This window comes from Anomaloglossus baeobatrachus, chromosome 1 (assembly GCF_048569485.1).
Source record: "Anomaloglossus baeobatrachus isolate aAnoBae1 chromosome 1, aAnoBae1.hap1, whole genome shotgun sequence".
NCBI classification, from domain to species: Eukaryota; Metazoa; Chordata; class Amphibia; order Anura; family Aromobatidae; genus Anomaloglossus; species Anomaloglossus baeobatrachus.
In genome coordinates, this window is record NC_134353.1 from 322,863,405 (window position 1) to 322,885,834 (window position 22,430).

At 46.0% G+C, this 22,430-nt stretch overlaps 1 protein-coding gene across 1 annotated transcript in view; it reads left to right on the forward strand.

The window, feature by feature from the left end:
• The first annotated feature begins 4,814 nt into the window (after positions 1–4,814).
• Positions 4,815–22,430, forward strand: part of LOC142298956 (N-acylethanolamine-hydrolyzing acid amidase-like) — a 109,613-nt gene continuing 91,997 nt past the window's right edge. Inside the window, exons 1-2 of the mRNA XM_075341804.1 lie at positions 4,815–5,038; positions 18,434–18,598. Coding sequence (XP_075197919.1) covers positions 4,815–5,038; positions 18,434–18,598 — 389 coding nt within the window. The remainder of the gene's footprint in view (positions 5,039–18,433; positions 18,599–22,430) is intronic.

The window sequence follows — 22,430 nt, forward strand, 5'->3', positions numbered from 1 at the left end:
GAGTCCAGCTGTGTTTAATTAAACTGATAGGACTTGATTTGGAAAGGCACACACCTGTCTATATAAGACCTCACACCTCACAGTGCATTTTAGACCAAATGAGAATCATAAGGTCAATGGAACTGCCCAAGGAGCTCAGAGACAGAATTGTGGCAAGGCACAGATCTGGTCAAGGTTACAAAAGAATTTCTGCAGTACTCAAGGCTCCTAAGACCACAGTGGCCTCCATAATCCTTAAATGGAAGAAGATTGGGACCACCAGAACTCTCCCTGGACCTGGCTGTCTAGCCAAACTGAGCAATCGTGGGAGAAGAGCCTTTGTGAGAGAGGTAAAGAAGAACCCCCAAGATCACTGTGGGTGAGCTCCAGAGATGCATTAGGGAGATGGGATAAAGTTACACAAAGGCGACTAACACTGCAGCCGTCCCCCAGTCGGGCCTTTATGGCAGAGTGGCCTGACAGAAGTCTCCCCTCACTGCCAGACATATGAAAGCCTGCACAGAGTTTGCAAAAAAACACATGAAGGACTCCCAGACTATGAGCAATAAAATTCTCTGGTCTCATGAGACGAAGATAGAACTTTTTAGTGTTAATTCTAAACGGTATGTATGGAGAAAACCAGGCACTGCTCATCACCTGCTCAATACAATCCCAACAGTGAAATATGGTGGTGGCAGCATCATGCTATAGGATTGTTTTTCAGCTACAGGGACAGGATGACTGGTTACAATTGAAGGAAAGATGAATGCGGCCAAGTACAGGGATATCCTGGAAGAAAACCTCTTCCAGAATGATCTGGACCTCAGACTTGGCCAAAGGTTCACTTTCCAACAAGACAATGACCCAAAGCACACAGCTAAAATAACAAAGGAGTGGCTTTAGAACTACCCTGTGACCATTTTTGACTGGCCCAGCCAGAGCCCTGACCTAAACCCAATTAAGCATCTCTGGAGAGACCTGAAAATGACTGTCCACCAACGTTCACTATCCAACCTGATGAAACTGGAGAGGATCTGCAAGGAAGAATGGCAGAGGATCCCCAAATCCAGGTGTGAAAAACTTGTTGCATCCTTTCCAAGAAGACTCATGGCTGTTCTAGCTCAAAAGGGTGCTTCTACTCAATACTGAGCAAAGGGTCTGAATACTTATGACCACATGATATTTCAGTTTTTCTTGTTTAATAAATTTGCAATAATTTCTACATTTCTGTCTCTTTTCTGACAAGATGGGGTGCAGAGTGTACATTAATGAGAAAAAAATGAACGTTTTTGAATTTACCAAATGGCTGGAATGGAACAAAGAGTGAAAAATTTAATGGGGACTGAATACCTTCCACACCCACTGTAAATACATTAAAAAATACCGAATAAGGGGGTTAAGGTGTCTGTTTACATAACAATCACATAAAAATGTATTTGCAGAACCAGAGGCATGATTATATACTATAATAACATAACCATGTTCAATTCATATAATCATAGCTCAGAAGAACTGTGTACAAAAACTGCAAGACAAATATAATTTCAAAAATATATAGCACCAAGGAAATCCCTTCGTCCAGGGCTCCTAATAAAGTGCCATGGTGCAATAACGACAATACCTACTGACATGTGCCATAATAAAAGCACCGGATGTGGACCACATTGCCCAGTTCACTGATGTGTGTTTCGTCTGCGGCTTCGTTAGCGGTGGCTGGAAGATCAGGTTGAAAGACAATAGTTTGGAAGGTCCGGAACAGGAACAAAAGCGTCAGGCAAAAGTGTCAAAAGATCAAGATCCAAAAGGTCTAAGATAGGAGTCAATTTAGAAGAATAGAGGCTGTAGATAACAAGAAAACTTATAGCTGACAACTAGTGGTGAAATTCAGGGAATTAACACAAGTGAGCTGATTAAATAACACAATTAAAGGTTAACCCCTAAGCTTCCTGAATCTGGATAGCATCACTAGTCCCAGAGTACCAACAGAGTTGTGCAGTGCCTGCAACAAAGGCCTGGGGCAGCCTGGTGACAGAAGCAGAAACAGAGTGAATGAATATAGAAGTAAATGCAACACTATGATAGTCTCTTCTGATTAGCTGTTGTCATGGTTCGCCTTCCCGTCCACATGGCTAGGGGGCGGAGCCTTTTCTCGGGCCTTACTTCTGGACCCTGGATGCCTTAAAAGCTGACATTTCCAGTGAACCAGCACCTGCCATAAGCTTAGCACTGCTTTGCCTGTGATTGCTGGTCCTCGGAGTGATATCCTGATCTGTCTCTTCCTGTGCCCCCGTGCCCTTGTCTGTGTTCCATCCCCTAGTCGTCCCTCCTGTCCTCTGTCCCCTCTCCTATTTCCCCACTCGGTTGCTTCCTCCGGTACTGACCTTGGCCTGACTTTGACTCCGCTTCTGCTCATTCCTCCAGTCCTGCTTCTGGCCGTACTGTGTTTGACCCAGCCTGCCTGACTATTCCTTGCATGTCCTGCAGCTCTGCTTCTTAGCTGTGCTGTGAGGTAGTGTATGGGAACACTGTGTTTTTACTTCCTGGTTCTCATTGTTCTGTGTAGTGTCTTCTGCTGCAGAGCTCTGGCTCCCCCTGGTGGCAGCATTACAGCTGTGATATATACCATGTGATGTGGTAGCTGAATTTACTGGGGTCATTGTTTACTTATAAATTCTATATGAATTTCATTCACATCAAATTGATTTGCACACCTTTCATACACATTTAGCTACCAACACCAACCAGACTCTGCCTTTTTTTATTATTATTTAAATAAATAATTAAAAAAATCTGTGTGCTGTCCCCCCACCCAATTTTGATACCCAGCCATTATAAAGCAGACAGCTGGGGGTTGGTATTCTCAGGCTGGGGAGAACCCATGGTTATTGGGCCCCCCAGCCTAAAAATAGCAGCCACCCAGGATTGTCGCATCCATTAGATGTGACAATCCCGGAACTTTACCAGGCTCATCCTGATTGCACTGGTGCATTGGCAATTAGTTTAATAAGGGGTTAATGACAGCTCACAGCTGCTACTAAGCCCTAGATTAGCAATGGGAGGCATCTAAGAGATCCCTTTATTATTGATCTGTAAGTGAAAAGAAATAAAACACAAAAAGCAGCCATTATTTGAAATAATATAAAATGCAAAAAACCTACCCTCTTTATTAACCCCCAAAACACCCAGTTTCGAGGTAATCCATATGAGTTCCGATGACGATTCCAGCTCTGCTACATACATACTGAAGGCACGGGCATCGAACGTTTCTGCATGCTGTGGGTTTCAGGCAGAGACTGAACAACAGCGATGGGCAGTCACATCACTCAGTTTATACCCCAGGTCTGACAGCAGGTAAACTGACCTCAGGTGATCTCATTAAACTCAGTGACCTCAGGTGAGATCACTAAGTTCACAGACCTGCATCTCCGGGCAGAAAACCGAAGTTTTCTGCCAGGAAGTGCAAATTTGGTGCTGAAATATCTGCATCAGATTTCAGCACCAAATTTGTACCTACTAGCAGAAAACCGCTCCGAACGCATCAAAACCATTTTTGTTCATTTTTTGCCAAGAGATGGAGATTTGGTGCTGAAATTTTTACACCATATTCCTGCACCAAATTTGCATCTCCTGGAAAAAAAATGCATCAAAACCGCATACGCAAAGCTATCAAAATTGGGGGGGACTTTTTATTTAAAAAAAAACAAACTGCGTGCGGTCCCTCTTATTTTGATACACTGCCAACATAATGCGCACGGCTGGGGGCTGTAGGCATATGCTTTTCTATGCTGGTTATTATAATATGGGGGGACCTTACACCAATTATTTTATTTATTTTTACACTATAGATATGCACACAACATCTGTAATTGAAATAAGTCAGACACAATGTCAGTGGGTGCGCTGTCTGACTAAAAACAATCAGAGATGCGGGACTGCCAGTAGGCGGGGAAGCAGAGCATATATGCGAAGTATAATGAGTGGCCACGGAAGTAGTGTTACAGTCGTGCGGGACACTGGTAAGTATAAGTATGGCTGCTTTTCCCTTATTTTCTTTATTTTTCCTTTATTTGTTTTTAATTACCCAAGTTGCTGAAGATAGGTACTCAGAGTTTCCTGAGAAAACCAGGCCCAGGGCTGGATCTTGAGTACTTTTGAACCCGAGTGGATCCAGACTTTTACAGTCTGGGTTCGCCCATCGCTCGTGCCAGGGCTTCTTTTTTGTCCCAGTCTGGCCTTGATACCAACTATATTAAAGTCCCCATTACTTATAATTCTATATGTGCATATTCAATACCATAAATGTGCACAACTAATGTGGGCTGTGTCATGTTACGGTTGGTCACAGGTTGCAATCTCACCCAATTGTGAATCATTACGGTAAATACAATTTTGCAATTCAACAGCGGTATGTCCGTATCTTGCAACCACAAACCCTATAGACCTAGGCTAAATGTCTGCAGATATATGATCACAAGTGGGAAATGTTTTTGCAGGAATTTGACTGTTCAATACATCTGCATTGCATATGTTAATTATTGTATAAGTACAATTTCAATATCTTGCTGACATGTATTGATGTATTGCTTACTTATGACATTACAGGTCATTCTCGGTAGGTTATTTTCACAAGGTTATTTGACCAATCTTTGCACTATGACCCTAGGAATGTAGTACTACATAATGTATAAAGCATCAATTTATCATGTTAGTAACTTTGCACAGTGTAGCTGAATAATCTGTATGCTTGGACTCTGCACATGTAAATAGTGACCTCCCACACAATTGTGCCTAACATGCACAGCAGACCCCGTGACAGTCCAGTGTGAGCTTTCATCATGCAAGTTATGTCGTGGATCAAGTTGATAGTCCCAACTATGTTTTTGATGTATTTTTTGCTGCCGTTACTTACTTGTTCTCCATCGTTGACCTTAAAAGTTAAGGATTACGCAGCACCGCGGTATAATATCAGCTTGGATCTCAAGCCTGAGCAGCGCTGGCATCATATTATGCAGAATTACAATGTAACCCAGCTGAAAAGATACATAGATATTTTCTTCAGGTAAGTTTTAAATTGCCTATTTTTGAATGGTTTTACAATCCTATACATCTGTAAGCCAATTCACACAAGTGTATAAAATAGTATTTCCCTTCTGTATCGTCATCCGTATGCCATTAGTTTGCATTCGTATGTCTGTTTTTTACATTTGTATGGCAACTGCTTTTACACATCAGCAGTTAATAAAATTAAGACTAAAAAGGTAATAATGGCAATGTATCTGTAAAAATTGGATGATATATGGATGATCAGTATGGGATTACATGTTTTTGTGCACCCATTGACTTGAATATGTGAGCATCATTCAAAATCTGGAAAAGATTGGTGCATTCTACACATTTTTTCAAAACCCATTTGGAACTAAATATATCAAAACACTAAATATATAAAAACTGCTATCATATATGACTAACTCATACCGCGAGGTGAATGGTGCCTCACGTCTACAGATACCTGCTCGGTTGCTTAAATAATCGCAGGTAATGTGCATCTATCCGAATTAGTGAGACAGGTGCTGATGGCACATTCTTCCCGGCTAGTATCTTTACCTTTCAAAAGGATAAGGCACTTCTACTGAATTTCTAGTTACCAGGGTGCTCAGGTAGGTTTCCAGACCATATACAGTAGTAATATATACAAGGCACTCCTGAATTCAGTAAAATGCTGATTTTTTATTATTTCATGCTCAGTATAGTCAAGTCAAGACGTTGCGGCCCAAAAATGGCCTTCATCAGTAACTAGCACCTGAGATGAAGGCAGTATTTGGAATGCTAGCAGATATGTGACTGGGATTAGCAGGCTGTCATTAGCAGTATCCTCCACACAGCAGTGGATACTGCTAATGACAGGCTGCTAACCACAGAGACTCTTAATAGCATTACTACAACTGCCCATGGCAGAAATAACAGGCTGCAGATCCCAGTCACATATCTGCTAGCATTCCAAATACTGCCTTCATCTCAGGTGCTAGTTACTGATGAAGGCCATTTTTGGGCCGCAACGTCTTGACTTGACTATACTGAGCATGAAATAATAAAAAATCATCATTTTACTGAATTCAGGAGTGCCTAGTATCTTTACTTGTGACGTCACTGGTGCAGCTCAATTCCCAAAATGGAAGTCAAAATAATCCTTTAAACATGAATCTAACTTTAATGTTAGTTTTGCACCATTTGGACAGCATTACAGGATTATTTTTTTCTCCAGGCACTTCCGCATATGGAGATGAGTTGCGCTGGAGACGTCACATCTATAGATACCTGCTATAAACCATGTCAGCATCATGCACGTGTCCTATTTATCAGAATATGTGAGCAAGGATGGTTGACCTTAGGGAGATCAACATCCACCACTGCGGAGACACCATCACGTGTTTCTCAACGCAGTGATTCTAGAGCAATGCCCCCTGGGAAATATTCAAAGCAAGAAGGCCTGCGGAGACACCATCACAGTTTCTCAACGCTGCCAGGAAACTAGCCAGGTCTTTCACCGAGAAGGAACAACCACGGGAAGGGCAGTCTCCAATCAAGGAGACCACCTATGCCAAACATGGTATCCATCCACAGACAGCCGTTTCGGGGTATTTGCCCCTCATCAGTGTGGAGTAGGAATCTGGCTAGTGGGAGCATTGCCTAGTAAAGACTATGTGAGCAAGGATGGTTGACCTTAGGGAGATCAACATCCACCACTGCGGAGACACCATCACGTGTTTCTCAACGCAGTGATTCTAGAGCAATGCCCCCTGGGAAATATTCAAAGCAAGATTTTATTTATCAGAATAGTCCAGGCACACAATATCACAAAATAACACACATGTGCCGGCAGGCATCTTTAAACAGGGCATAATCTGACTGGAGTCAGAATGATCCTTCAAGGACTAGTGAAATATCTGTGAAAAGCATTTAGAAACTGTGTTCTCTCTATGAACAGTGGGTGGCAGCTGTCTTACATAGTCTATACCTGCATACAGCATCGGGGACTAGAGATAATTTTGATCCTAGCAGCTTAACCTCATATGTCATATGTAGTGAAACCAATATTGACCGTGGAACCTGAATAATTAGTCAGGAGCAGTCCTCTGACCTCTTTTTTCAGTTATTTCCTTTCTCCCATTGATTACAGTATACTGCTGTTCCAATCATTTTTCATAGAATGTGGCTGATGGCTATTTCTCAAAGCTGAATGTGGCTCTCAAGAAAAGAAAAGTTAAGCACCTCTGGTGTAGCTGCTGCTTCCTCTGGTATATTCCCTGATCGCTGTAGAAATGTCTCTGCCTTTTCTAAACAGTAATGTGTATAAAGCGTGTATGCTGAATCAGGATTTATATGCACTGCAGGTGGAGCACGGCCTCCATGTGTTACTGTCATGGGGTGTGAGGGGATAACAGGGGACCGGGGTTCCTAGACTGGCCCTCAGGCTAGGGAACCCTAGCTGTTCCAACGCCAAGAGATACGTGTAAGGGTGACGATGTCTGAGCTATCTTCTTTGTCCTGCTCCTGGCCAACCCTGATCTAATACCTCCTCTCCTCCACCCCAGGGAAGGACCAGTACGGTAGTGGTTGAACCCAAAGATATGGACAAACAGGGAACCAAAACTCAATCACACAGCTAGCACACACAAAGATATAAGACAATATGTGATCAGGAGAAAATAAAGAGCAGGGTAGAAACAACCAGATAACGAGAGTTTTTCCACAGCACACCAAGTAGCACACAGTAAATCATCAGCAACAGGAATACAACAGCAAACGGACTAGATTAGCGAAAGATATAGTCGGCATGAAAAGATAGATTCCAAAATCTTAAAAAGACGGGGAGTAACCGTGATGGGTCTCCCACAACATGTAATCCAAAAGGTAAACAGCAGGCTAGTCGAAATCAACTCTTGGTAGCCCGATAACTAATGAGCACACAGCTGGTAGATGTCCAAGTCTGACTGTGCAACTCAGAAGCACAAGAGAAAGCATAGCGTGGAGTGTCAGAGTCTGTAGTCTGAACAGCGTCTGAAATATACCAGAAGTGACCAAAAATTAAAAGATACAACTGTTTGCCCACTGACTCTAACACTTTAGCTTCCCACAAATACTTTCCCCATACTTACCTATGCCTTAACAGTTATTGCTCCACTAGTCCTTACTTTCCATTGCAATCCTCAAACCCCATCACTCTATAAAACAAATATTTATCTCAACTTCCTTCTTACTTTGCCATCTTACCTCATCTACTAACCTGCTCCTGAACCTCTGATCTCTCCTACCAAAATACAAAACAAGCCGACCATTCTCCTTCCACTTGCTTGCTCTCTCTTTGCTTCTCCTCATGGCTGGTAATGTATCGCCCAATCCTGGCATTCCACAGCTCATGCCCCCCATTATTTCTCCATCTTATTACTTCACACATCAGAAAATATATATATGTGTATATGTATATATATACAGTTAGGTCCAGAAATATTTGGACAGTGACACAATTTTCGCGAGTTGGGCTCTGCATGCCACCACATTGGATTTGAAATGAAACCTCTACAACAGAATTCAAGTGCAGATTGTAACGTTTAATTTGAAGGTTTGAACCAAAATATCTGATAGAAATTGTAGGAATTGTACACATTTCTTTACAAACACTCCACATTTTAGGAGGTCAAAAGTAATTGGACAAATAAACCAAACCCAAACAAAATATTTTTATTTTCAATATTTTGTTGCGAATCCTTTGGAGGCAATCACTGCCTTAAGTCTGGAACCCATGGACATCACCAAACGCTGGGTTTCCTCCTTCTTAATGCTTTGCCAGGCCTTTACAGCCGCAGCCTTCAGGTCTTGCTTGTTTGTGGGTCTTTCCGTCTTAAGTCTGGATTTGAGCAAGTGAAATGCATGCTCAATTGAGTTAAGATCTGGTGATTGACTTGGCCATTGCAGAATGTTCCACTTTTTTGCACTCATGAACCCCTGGGTAGCTTTGGCTGTATGCTTGGGGTCATTGTCCATCTGTACTATGAAGCGCCGTCCGATCAACTTTGCGGCATTTCGCTGTATCTGGGCTGAAAGTATATCCCGGTACACTTCAGAATTCATCCGGCTACTCTTGTCTGCTGTTATGACATCAATAAACACAAGTGACCCAGTGCCATTGAAAGCCATGCATGCCCATGCCATCACGTTGCCTCCACTATGTTTTACAGAGGATGTGGTGTGCCTTGGATCATGTGCCGTTCCCTTTCTTCTCCAAACTTTTTTCTTCCCATCATTCTGGTACAGGTTGATCTTTGTCTCATCTGTCCATAGAATACTTTTCCAGAACTGAGCTGGCTTCATGAGGTGTTTTTCAGCAAATTTAACTCTGGCCTGTCTATTTTTGGAATTGATGAATGGTTTGCATCTAGATGTGAACCCTTTGTATTTACTTTCATGGAGTCTTTTCTTTACTGTTGACTTAGAGACAGATACACCTACTTCACTGAGAGTGTTCTGGACTTCAGTTGATGTTGTGAACGGGTTCTTCTTCACCAAAGAAAGTATGCGGTGATCATCCACCACTGTTGTCATCCGTGGACGCCCAGGCCTTTTTGAGTTCCCAAGCTCACCAGTCAATTCCTTTTTTCTCAGAATGTACCCGTCTGTTGATTTTGCTACTCCAAGCATGTCTGCTATCTCTCTGATGGATTTTTTCTTTTTTTTCAGCCTCAGGATGTTTTGCTTCACCTCAATTGAGAGTTCCTTAGACCGCATGTTGTCTGGTCACACCAACAGCTTCCAAATGCAAAACCACACACCTGTAATCAACCCCAGACCTTTTAACTACTTCATTGATTACAGGTTAACGAGGGAGACGCCTTCAGAGTTAATTGCAGCCCTTAGAGTCCCTTGTCCAATTACTTTTGGTCCCTTTAAAAAGAGGAGGCTATGCATTACAGAGATATGATTCCTAAACCCTTTCTCCGATTTGGATGTGAAAACTCTCATATTGCAGCTGGGAGTGTGCACTTTCAGCCCATATTATATATATAATTGTATTTCTGAACATGTTTTTGTAAACAGCTAAAATAACAAAACTTGTGTCACTGTCCAAATATTTCTGGACCTAACTGTATATGTGTGTGTGTGTGTCACCCCTGGACTATTCTGGTCGTCACAGGGTACTGCACAAACTGCCCTCCCCGTGCAGTATTCTTCCAAGTCCCTCATGGTTCTGGGTTCCCATCTTGCAGTACTGCCTCAAACAGCAAATCAAAATCCTAGATACACCCTGCACCACACCCACCAGGCACACCAGTGGATGGCTTAGGCAGAATAGGGTCGCCCACCTGGGGGTCAGGCAGGGGAGGTGGAAGGTGTGAGACAGAACAGTAATAGCCCTCGAGCAGAGAGGAGCTCTGAGAAAGCTGGGAGTAGTGGCTCCCAGGGGAAGCTGACTAGGTTGCAGACGGTGGTCTGGGCCTAGAGGAGTCGGACTTCCGGTCGCAAGGGATTGAGACTAGGTGCCTGGGACCTGTCAGTGAAGATTGTCAGCAGCCTGACACTATCACCGGTCTGGGACCGAAGGCACAGCGGGGTACACGGACCCTAGGTCGGGGAGAAGCTTTATGCAACCCGGCAATTAACCTGCGGAGAATAGGGCTTTTATGGACTGTTCCCACAAGCTCCAGAATCAGGGCACTAGCACAACGAGGGGGATAGGGCTTTCCAAAAGCGGCCCACTGAAATCCCAAGCATGAGCCCTGAGAGCAGGCTCCTTCACTTAGCCACAGTGGGCAGCGGGGCCCGGCAAGTTCCAAACTACCGGGCCACTACGAAGAATCAACACTTTTGTGCCAGGAGGCAGGTCACGGATCACCAGGCAGTGACCCCTGCATCCGACGGCACCCCCGCAGAGTCCCGGGGCCTTCCCCTACCCGTGGAGGGCAATGACACCTTGCTGCCCCACTCCATCAGCCCGGGTACTCCCAACGGCAGTGGCAGTATCCCTACATTACCATACACCTCGGGTGGCGTCATGAACTATAACTCCCCTGTAAATTACTCCCCCCTTTACATTTAGAGTGGCCCCAAGCCCCCGGGTCCGTAGACCCTCAAGCCACAAGTAATCACCCGGATCCGAGCGGTTCAATCCGCTGCAGGGGCGGCACATATATATACAGCTCTGGCAAAAATTAAGACACCACTTCGAAATTTTCACTTTTTCTGATTTTCTCTTTATAGGTATATTTTTGAGTAAAATGTAAATTGTTGTTTATATAGTTGTTTATATAGTTTATATAGTTCTATAATCTACTATTTTCAGAAAATAAAAACAACATTTTTTTCTTGGAAATTCGGAGACATGTTGTCAGTAGTTTATAGAATAAAAGAACAACTGACATTTTACTCAAAAAAAAGTGTTGATACCAACTTTGTATTCTCAGCTGGTACAAAGCCCAAAATTCATGGTGTCACGCCAAATTAGACATGGCCACCATGAATTTCTATTAAACAGTAAAAAGAAAAACACAACACATAGAAACATTTTTTTTATTAGAAATAAAAAAATCATTTAGAGACTCCATCTTTATTATAAAAAAAATCTTTTGTCCGATGTAGTCCACAGGGACACAAAGTTAGCTCTGCTTCATCACTCTCTAAAGACAAGCATCTATACAGAGCGAGAAGCAGCCTGACACTCACAGTCAGGGCTGTATTTTGCTTTCATGCTGCCCTAGGCACTTTAAGTGGTCGCGCCCCTTATTGACAACGTAAAACTTTTCGCACACGACATCTGTTTAAGGCAGATCTACTCTATAAAACACTTTAAAAAGTATCAATGAGAAATGAAGGGCACTAACCCCCCCCCCCCCCCCCAATGGGGATCACCACAGGCACATCAATTCATAGCATGAGTATAAAATATTCCCACCACACCGTCCCCACTTATATACTGTGACTGTCACACTGCCCCTAATAAACTACACACTGCCCTCCCTTACAAATTATATCCACCACACCTTCCTCAATTATGAAATATGATCTGCACACTGTCCTCACATCATGCTGCCCCCTCCTCACAATGTCCCATGCATGCTGCCCCCTCCTCACAGTGTCCCATGCATGCTGCCCCCTCCTCACAGTCTCCCATGCATGCTGCCCCCTCCTCACAGTGTCCCATGCATGCTGCCCCCTCCTCACAGTGTCCCATGCATGCTGCCCCCTCCTCACAGTGTCCCATGCATGCTGCCCCCTCCTCACAGTGTCCCATGCATGCTGCCCCCTCCTCACAATGTCCCATGCATGCTGCCCCCTCCTCACAATGTCCTGTGCATGCTGCCCCTCTCCATGAGCTCCTAATGCTGCCTTCCTCTTTTCCATAATGACACCTCCATGCTGCCCCACTCATCATACTAAGACCACCACACTAGCGCTTATGCTGAGACCCCCACACACACACACACACACACTACCCCACTCTTGATATTGACTCCCCTACATTGTTCCACTCCATACTGAGTCCACACATGCTGCCCCCCTCTTATTCTGAGTCCTTACACTCCCCCCCATCGATATTGTCATTGCTCTATCCCTCAACCCTTGTCCTCTGTCTCTAGCATTGGCCCCTCTCTCCCATTCCCCCAGCAGCAGCCTCTCTCCCCCCGCCTCCAGCAGCAGCCTCTCCCCCAGCATCAGCCTCTCTCCCCCCAGCCTCCCCCAGCATCAGCCTCTCTCCCCCCAGCCTCCCTCAGCATCAGCCTCCCTGCTCCCAGCTTACCCCAGCACCAGCCTCCCTGCTCCCAGCTTACCCCAGCACCAGCCTCCCTGCTCCCAGCCTCCCCCAGCATCAGCCTCCCTCCTTCCAGCCTCCCCCAGCATCAGCCTCCCTCCTCCCAGCCTCCCCCAGCATCAGCTTCCCTCCTCCCAGCCTCCCCCAGCATCAGCCTCCCTGCTCCTAGCTTCCCCCAGCATCAGCCTCCCCCAGCATCAGCCTCCCTCCTCCCAGCCTCCCCCAGCATCAGCCACCCTCTTCCCAGCCTCCCCCAGCATCAGCCACCCTCTTCCCAGCCTCCCCCAGCATCAGCCACCCTCTTCCCAGCCTCCCCCAGCATCAGCCACCCTCTTCCCAGCCTCCCCCAGCATCAGCCACCCTCTTCCCAGCCTCCCCCAGCATCAGCCACTCTCCTCCCAGCTTCCCCCAGCATCAGCCTCCCTCCTCCCAGCTTCCCCCAGCATCAGCCTCCCTCCTCCCAGCTTCCCCCAGCATCAGCCGCCCTCCTCCCAGCCTCCCTGAGCATCAGCCTCCCTCAGCATCAGCCTCCCTCAGCATCAGCCTCCCTCCTCCAAGCCTCACCCTCCCCCTCCGAGCCTCCCCCAGCATCAGCCTCCCTCCTCCCAGCCTCCCTCAGCATCAGCCTCCCTCCTCCAAGCCTCCCTCAGCATCAGCCTCCCTCCTCCAAGCCTCACCTTCCCCCTCCCAGCCTCCCCCAGCATCAGTCTCTCTCCTCCCAGCCTCCCCCAGCATCAGCCTCCCCCAGTCTCAGCCTCTCTCCTCCCAGCCTCCCCCAGCCTCAGCCTCCCTCCTCCCAGCCTCCCCAAGCCTCAGCCTCTCTCTTCCCAACCTCCCCCAGCATAAGCCTCCCTCCTCCCAACCTCCCCCAGCATCAGCCTCCCTCCTCCCAACCTCCCCCAGCATCAGCCTCCCTCCTCCCAGCATCAGCCTCCCTCCTCCCAGCCTCCCTCAGTATCAGCCTCCCTCCTCCAAGCCTCCCTCAGCATCAGCCTCCCTCCTCCAAGCCTCACCTTCCCCCTCCCAGCCTCCCCCAGCATCAGCCTCTCTCCTCCCAGCCTCCCCCAGCATCAGCCTCCCCCAGCCTCAGCCTCTCTCCTCCCAGCCTCCCCCAGCCTCAGCCTCCCTCCTCCCAGCCTCCCCCAGCATCAGCCTCTCTCCTCCCAACCTCCCCCAGCATCAGCCTCCCTCCTCCCAACCTCCCCCAGCATCAGCCTCCCTCCTCCCAGCATCAGCCTCCCTCCTCCCAGCCTCCCTCAGCATCAGCCTCCCTCCTCCCTCAGCATCAGCCTCCCTCCTCCAAGTCTCCCTCAGCATCAGCTTCCCTCCTCCCAGCCTCCCCCAGCATCAGCCTCCCCCAGCATCAGCCTACCTCAGCATCAAAAATATTATGTATTGCAAAGTGTGCACAGTACCAACATTCCAAACTGTACAGCTTGGAATGTTGGTACTGTGCACACTTTGCAATACATAATATTTTTGAGTGGAGGTTGTTTTTATGCTATTTTTTTCTTGTTATATAGGGTCCCAGTTGGTTCTCATCTTGCAGTGCACCTCATGTTTATTTTTCCATCTGTCCTGATTTTTGGCGGTTGGTGGCTGTTCACACTTGCCATCCAACCCCGTCCACTGGCTATTTTATTCTAAGCAGCATGTGCTCGGGCCTGTCCCGCCCACAACCATGAATCAGTCATGGAGACGGTGACTGAAAAGCACAAGGTACGTGCTGTGCAGTCCTAATTTTGCATATGTGAGGCCATATGGCACACTTTAAATAAAAATATTTTAGTGTTAGGACTGCCCCAGGAGATTTGCCGTGACGTTGGCGGGGTGGCTCGAAAAATTGCAATTTTTTGCCAAAAATCTCATTTTTTCAATAGTACAGCTTGGAATGTTGGTACTGTGCACACTTTGCAATACATAATATTTTTGAGTGGAGGTTGTTTTTATGCTATTTTTTTCTTGTTATATAGGGTCCCAGTTGGTTCTCATCTTGCAGTGCACCTCATGTTTATTTTTCCATCTGTCCTGATTTTTGGCGGTTGGTGGCTGTTCACACTTGCCATCCAACCCCGTCCACTGGCTATTTTATTCTAAGCAGCATGTGCTCGGGCCTGTCCCGCCCACAACCATGAATCAGTCATGGAGACGGTGACTGAAAAGCACAAGGTACGTGCTGTGCAGTCCTAATTTTGCATATGTGAGGCCATATGGCACACTTTAAATAAAAATATTTTAGTGTTAGGACTGCCCCAGGAGATTTGCCGTGACGTTGGCGGGGTGGCTCGAAAAATTGCAATTTTTTGCCAAAAATCTCATTTTTTCAATAGTACAGCTTGGAATGTTGGTACTGTGCACACTTTGCAATACATAATATTTTTGAGTGGAGGTTGTTTTTATGCTATTTTTTTCTTGTTATATAGGGTCCCCTACCTCAGCATCAGCCTCCCTCAGCATCAGCCTCCCCCTCCCAGCTTCCCCCAGCATCAGCCTCTCTCCTCCCAGCCTCCCCCAGCCTCAGCCTCCCCCTCCCAGCTTTCCCCAGCATCAGCCTCTCTTCTCCCAGCCTCCCCCAGCCTCAGCCTCCCTCTCCCCCTAGGCCCTCCCCCCTCAGCCTCCCTCTCCCCCCAGCCTCCCCCAGCATCAGCCTCTCTCCTCTCAGCCTCTCTCTCCCCCCAGCCTCCCCCCCAATCTCAGCCTCTCTCCCCCCAGCCTCCCCCCCAGCTTCAGCCTCTCTCTCCCCCCAGCCTCTCTCCCCCAGCCTTAGCCTCTCTCTCCCCCCAGTCTTCCCCCCCAGCCTCAGCCTCTCTCCCCCCAGCCTCAGCCTCTCTCCCCCCAGCCTCAGCCTCTCTCCCCCCAGCCTCAGCCTCAGCCTCTCTCCCCCCAGCCTCAGCCTCAGCCTCTCTCCCCCCAGCCTCCCCCCCAGCCTTTCTCCCCCAGCCTCCCCCCCAGCCTCAGCCTTTCTCTTCCCAGTCTCCCCCCAGCCTCAGCCTCTCTTCCCAACCTCCCCCAGCCTCTCTCTCTTCCCAGCCTCCCCCCAGCCTCTCTCTTCCCAGCCTCCCCGAGCCTCTCTCTTCCCAGCCTCTCCCCAGCCTCTCTCTTCCCAGCCTCCCCCCAGCCTCTCTCTCTTCCCAGCCTCCCCCCAGCCTCTCTCTCTTCCCAGCCTCCCCCAGCCTCAGCCTCTCTCCCCCCAGCCTCCCCTTGCATGATTATAGTGGACAAAAAGAGGCATCGCAATGATCATCAACTAACCTGTAAGGTGCCCATACATTCTAGGCTCTGCCTTACCTGCTCCGCTGCCGGCTGCCCTGCTCTGGTGATTATCCTCTTCTGGCTTGCTCCAGCTGCAGACGCGTCCTCCTCCGCGGCGTGTGTTGTCTGCAGCATTGGACGCTGCAGCACGGGGCAGTGAGCTGATTGGGCGCCTCTGACCCCGGAAGTGCAGGCGATGGAACTTCCGGGGTTAATCAGCTCACTATGCCTGGCGCCCGCCGTGTATTTAAATAGACAGAAGTGCGCCTCTCCTCCCTCTCAACCCCCCCGAACACAGCCGAATGTAACGGAGGGAGGGGCGGGGGGCGGGGATGTAAAAAAAAAAAAATTATATATAATTTTTTTGGTTTTTTTGTTTTTTTTCTGCCAGAAAGTGCCACCCCCGCAACGTGCCGCCCCAGGCACGGGACCACGGGTGCCTAGTGGCAAATACGGCCCTGCTCACAGTGATAGTCAAAATTCAATCGGTATTCACTGTACTCCTCGTCACTCGGCAGTCTTCGGCTGTTTTTGGCCGTGTTCGCGGCGACGTCAGGGTTCACCCGAGTCCATGGCTTAGCCATGGACTCGGGTGAACCCTGACGTCACCGCAAACACGGCCGAAAACAGTTGAAGTCTGCCGAGTGACGAGCAGTGCAGTTAATACCACAGGAAGTTAACAGGATCTTCCATGACATCATAGCCATGTCACCAGTCTGTATGCCAATGTCTGTACAACATTCACACCAGACTGGTCACATGGCTATGACGTTATGGTAAGTCCTATTCAGTGGTGGTTACCTGAGGGCACAGCAATGATCGGGCACGGAAGCAGAAGCGGCTGGGAGACAGAGGCTGAGCGGGTCCGCAGGACGCGTCGCGGGCCTGTAAGTATAATGACATTTATTATTAACTATATTCTTTATTTTACAGACCCACACCCCCACCCCATCCCATAACTGTAAAGTGCAAGTTCGGGGTTCGGACGCAAGTTCATATTATCTCAGAACCCGAACTCAAACTTTACAAAAAGCTCAGGCGAGTCTCCCGAACACGAACATCGGGGAGTTCGTCCATCACTACTATCTAATCTACATATGGCATTAGTCACAATGCATAAATAGGAAAAAGATACTAGAAGCTGACACAATTATTAAGGCTAATGCTGAATTGCGTAGGTCAGTAGTCTTTATGTGGAGTAGTCACTATTTTTGATGGAAAGTTTGTTTTTATTTTATTTTTTTAATAAATATGGAATTTTAAATTATTTTACAATTTTTTTGTAATGTTAGTGAATGGGTAGAGTCATATGAATGATTTTCTACCAGACCAACCATCTGTGTGAGAAAAATAGCAGCATGTGGTAGTCTACTGTTTTTTGGATGAGACTTGCTTGTATATTTTAATAGGTCGTCAAAAACTCAGGTGACATATGGATAGCATCTGTTTTCAATGAGCTAATGGAATTGTTAACACAAACTGCTCACCTACATTGTAAAATTTTGTAATTATTAATGCATAAAAAATGAAGTCTCATAGATGCCGTATTAATATCAAAAATGTGCATATTGTTGGAGGAGATGGAAGAAAAGGGTTAATTTGCACTGCCAGAAGATCACTGAAGATCAATGGGGATTCAAGATATTTTATTTTATTGTTCAACGCGTTTTGGAGCCGCATGACTCTTTCTTCAGGAACAAAAATCAATAATGTACATTCTGTACACGTACATTTTTGCTCCTGAAGAAGTCATACGACTCCGAAACGCATCGAATAATGAAATCAAATATCTTGAATCCCCATTGATCTTCAGTGATTTTCTTCTGGCAGCGTGGATTAACCCTTTTCTTCCATCTCTTCCAACGTTATCCTCCTGAGTTCTGCAGCAGCCTTCTTCAACACGTGGTTATAGTGGCTGTGTCAGTGCACCTAAATTAATTCCATCTGGTACCATCGGATAAGACACCATCTGTGACACCCCCCCCTTCTTTGTCATTTCAGTTTTACTACATACAAAAACGTGCATATGGATGACATACACACTGCAGATGGATGACTGCATGACAAATTGTCTAGTTTTTAGGGATGAGAAATTAATGATTTTTCAGATGCCTGTGACTTATCCTTAAGGAAATAGCGTAACAAATTCTGCTCGGTTATTCTGTAGCACCAACTAGTTATTGCTAGTGCATGAATGGCTGAGATTAAAATCCCTTTTAAAGCTAAAAGAGGTATAAACTAAGTTTCCAGAAAGAAAAATTGTGCATTTTAGGCTAAAACCTAACATAGGTTAATTGTTCTTGGCTCAGTACATTCTGAATATTTCAATATTACATATCTATACATGGTCACTCAGTGCGTTAAGTCTGCAAAGGTTTATTCATGTTTTTTGTCTTCTAGAATGATCGAACCCAATTGGTCCAAGCAAGTATTGCTTAGTCTGGCAGATGTTTACCTACATTTTTTTGTAGAAGAACCATATGCTGGAGAGATACGCGGAATAGCAAAAGCAGCTAAACTTCCTACAAATGAAGCTGTATTGTTAAATCTTTTCTACGAATCTATGTAAGTGTACTGATGTAAATCAACTCTATGCTGTCTTATTTTTTTTTTTTTTTTCAAAACAATTTTTAAAGATTGTACAAATTCTATACAATATCATATCAAAAGAAGTATGATTTGCAAAAGACAAGCGTTCAACTGTCAGAATATGTCAAGGAAAAAGGTAAAACCCCCCTTTCTATCCCAAATCACTCTTCAGGTTACATTGACATAAAATAAGTCAAAATTAGGAAATCCGAACATAACATACATGAAACAAAACCCTTGAGCCCCTGTGCCATTCTTTAATATTTCTAATGTCGATGTCGTGTCTTGATGATGCCATAACATCTTACCTTTGTCCTTCACCTTAGTCCCCGCTAAGTAATCCTCAACTTTCCCAAGCTACCCTGGATTTCATTCAGAAGGTACCACTCCGTATGCCTGAAAGGTGTCACTAAATGGTTTATTTCTTCCTGTTTGAAATAAACTTCAATAAAAGTTTTCCACCTCCTAAAAAACTTGGTTGTCTTGTTGTCTTTGTCCCTTTCTGCTTCTAATTTCTCCATCCTCAAAAGATTATGTAGTTCGCCAATGACTTCCCCTGTGGATGGAGCCTCCTCCTGTATCCAGTGCCTTAGGATGCACCTTTTAGCTTTCATGGCTATGTCATGTATGATTGCAAATGTCTTTTTGTCCTGAGGATTTAGTCCCCCTCTGACTCCTCCCTCAAAGAAGTGAAAAATCCACACCATTAACTCTGATTTGCAAGAAATTTTCCATGTTGTCTGGACTACTGCTCTGACTTGATTCCAGAACCTCTTTATCGTCCTGCATTCCCACAAGCCATGTAGCATGTCTGTTTTTTCTTTGTGACACTTAGGGCACCGTGCCTCTCTGCCCGGTATGTTGAAACCCAAAACAGTCCTGTGTAATATCCTAAATTGGGTGTCTCTCCAACTCTCATTGGTGACTTGTTTCCGCATCTGAACCCGTCCTTTCAGTATGACCTCCACCACTTCTTGCCCTTTCAGTTGCTTTTTCCATGCTAAAAGTGTACGACTATCTTCCCGGGATATTAGCACACCTCTAAATGTTCGGTATATTCGAAAGACATTTAAATTTGCTACATTGCCTTCCATAAGCTCGTCAATCATACTCCTGTTCAGTTCCCTTCCAATCTCTCCAAGCTCTCCTATTATTCCATGTTTCAATTGTTCGTACTAAATAATGTGGAAGCCATTGAGGTTGTATTTATCAAGCATTTCCCGACCTGTCATCCACCTTCTCTCTTCCACATTCATAACATCTATCATTCTCCTAATGCCCTTCTCTTTCCATTTGAGGAATAGTTTATTCTCTCTCCCCTGGGGGAAGTTTGGTGATGCCCAAGGATTTAGGTATTTTGATACCTTCCATGAAAGTCCCAATTTCCGTCTTACCAATCTCCAGGCCAACATGGTGTCTCGGAGTAAAACTGAGTTTCTTATGTGACCTTCAACCTTGGACAATGGGGAGTGAAGAATAGACGTCAGATCCCATGGTTCTACGTACTTGAGTTCCGTACCATAATCCGAGTGTCTGCTCGTTCCTCTCATCCAGTCAATCACGTGTCTCATGATGCACACAATGTTATAGCCTCTGACGTCCGGGAAATTTATACCTCTCTCCTCCACTGACTTCATCAGCGTACGTAGCTTTATTCTGGGTTTCCTTCCCCTCCAAATAAAATCTGCATACGCTGAGTTGATTCTGTTGACATCCTGTAGTGTTAACAATAACGGAATCGTTTGGAAGGGGTACAGCAGCCTAGGGAAGCTCATCATTTTTACGAGGTGGCATCTTGCCAATAATGGCAGGGGTAGTCCCTTCCAGCCCTTCAATTGATTTATGATTTTTCTGATCAGTGGACCATAGTTCATTTTATAAATTGATTGCACCGTCCTCCCTATATGCACTCCCAGGTATTTGACTGATGATTGTGCTACCGGAATTCCATTTACATGCGCCTCACTTGAGATACCCCCAGCTGGCCCTTGATCCCCACTCAGGAATAACAACTCACATTTCTTTTTGTTTAACTTAAAACCTGAAAAGGCGCCAAATTTTTCTATCATGCTAAGTGTCCGGGGCAGGTCCGCACCAGGATCCCCCATATATAGAATCACGTCATCAGCAAAAAGCGCTATCTTCATTTCTGCTCCCCTTATGTTGATCCCTTTGAAACTATTATGACCCTGCAGCACTCTTGATAGGGGTTCAATTGCCAGGTTAAATAATAGTGGGGATAGCGGGCATCCCTGTCTCGTCCCTTTCATCAGGGGAAACACGTCAGACAAAAAACCCGGGGTGTGGATCCTTGCTCCCGAGTTGGCATATAAGCGTCTTATTTTTTTTATTTTAGTTGTTTATGAAGCAATATCGAGTTATCATATACAGTGCTCAGCAAAAATGAGTACACCCCAACAGATTTGCCAGAAAACCTATAGTTTCCTTTCAGAATCAACATTTTCTATGATAAACCATACTACAAAATACTCCCACAAATGTTTGCCATTGATTGCACGTAGGATTTGTTATTCTGCGCACCCAAAAAAAGTTACTTTACTAAAAAATTCATTGTAGACATTTTTATAAAAAGAATTTCACCCTGATGGAAAGCCTAAAGAGCAAAGCTAAAGCTTAGACTACAAATTTCTAATTCGAAACATAGGTAAGTCTAATTATTCATTAACACTTTCATGACCAAGGCTATACCTCTACATCTTGGAAGGAAAGTAGTTCCGGACCAAGGACATATACTGTATGTACATCCTAGCAATTATACGGCCACCGGGGCTTTAGATTGCATGAAGGTACCTGCTGTTTCTAACAGCACGGCACCAGAGCTTGACCCCATGGGGGGTGGTGTCGCCACCCTGAAACTACAATCGCTGTGATTGAATGTTCAACTCTGAACAGTAAATGACAGCAATTTCAATGTTTCAGGAAATGAAATTGCCTGAAACATTGAGATCCAGCTATGATCAGTGCTATAACAACAGTGATCACATGCTGGAGCTAGGAGACTGCAGCATCATCATGTGGCGCCCCTGACCAGGTCAGGCACCACTGAGTACTGCACTTATGCTGGGACACTACTTCCAGGTAATCCTAAAGGCCAGAAAGAGGTGTGTACGCACAGACATATAGCAACCAGCTCTCCAACACCATTAGATGGGACCCTTGGGCAGTCCCTAGAGGGGTCTGGCCTTCAATTCTTGTCAAGGGATGTAGTGGAGGGGCTGGGAGCTAAAGTGCAGAGGTAGACCCTGGGCGGTGTAGTGACGGTTGGCGGGGGAGAACGGTCACCGAGTCAGTCAGTCAGAGAGGACGGGGGCTGCCGGTGGCTAGGCACGTACAGGGAACAGGTCCCTAGAGCAGACTTCAGTTTTAACTATCTGCTAAACCTGCCGGTGAGGGGAACTACAAGTACCTCACCAACCTCAGCAGCAACGCAGGGACCCATAAGGAGACAGAGCTTGAAGCCATCTCACCTGGTCCACACTGCCAGCAAATGGTCCAAAAAGGGGAGAAAAGGCAGTAGCAACTCCCTGGATAGACCCCACGGTACTTCAAGTCAGGGGTTATCCGAACATAGATGTGCTAGGTAGGTGAGCTAACTAGTTACCCTCAGACTGGTCCGAAGGAGCCCTGGTTCAACCTGGTTTATCTCAGCATCGCCCGGGTCAGCTCACCACAACAACAACTGAAGTGAGTAAAAAGCAGTTGAAAGACTTTTGGTCTGAGCCTGAGTTATTCCTGACCCGCCCGCTATTCTACACATCTGAGCCCCTGGGGCCTGCCTCACTCACGG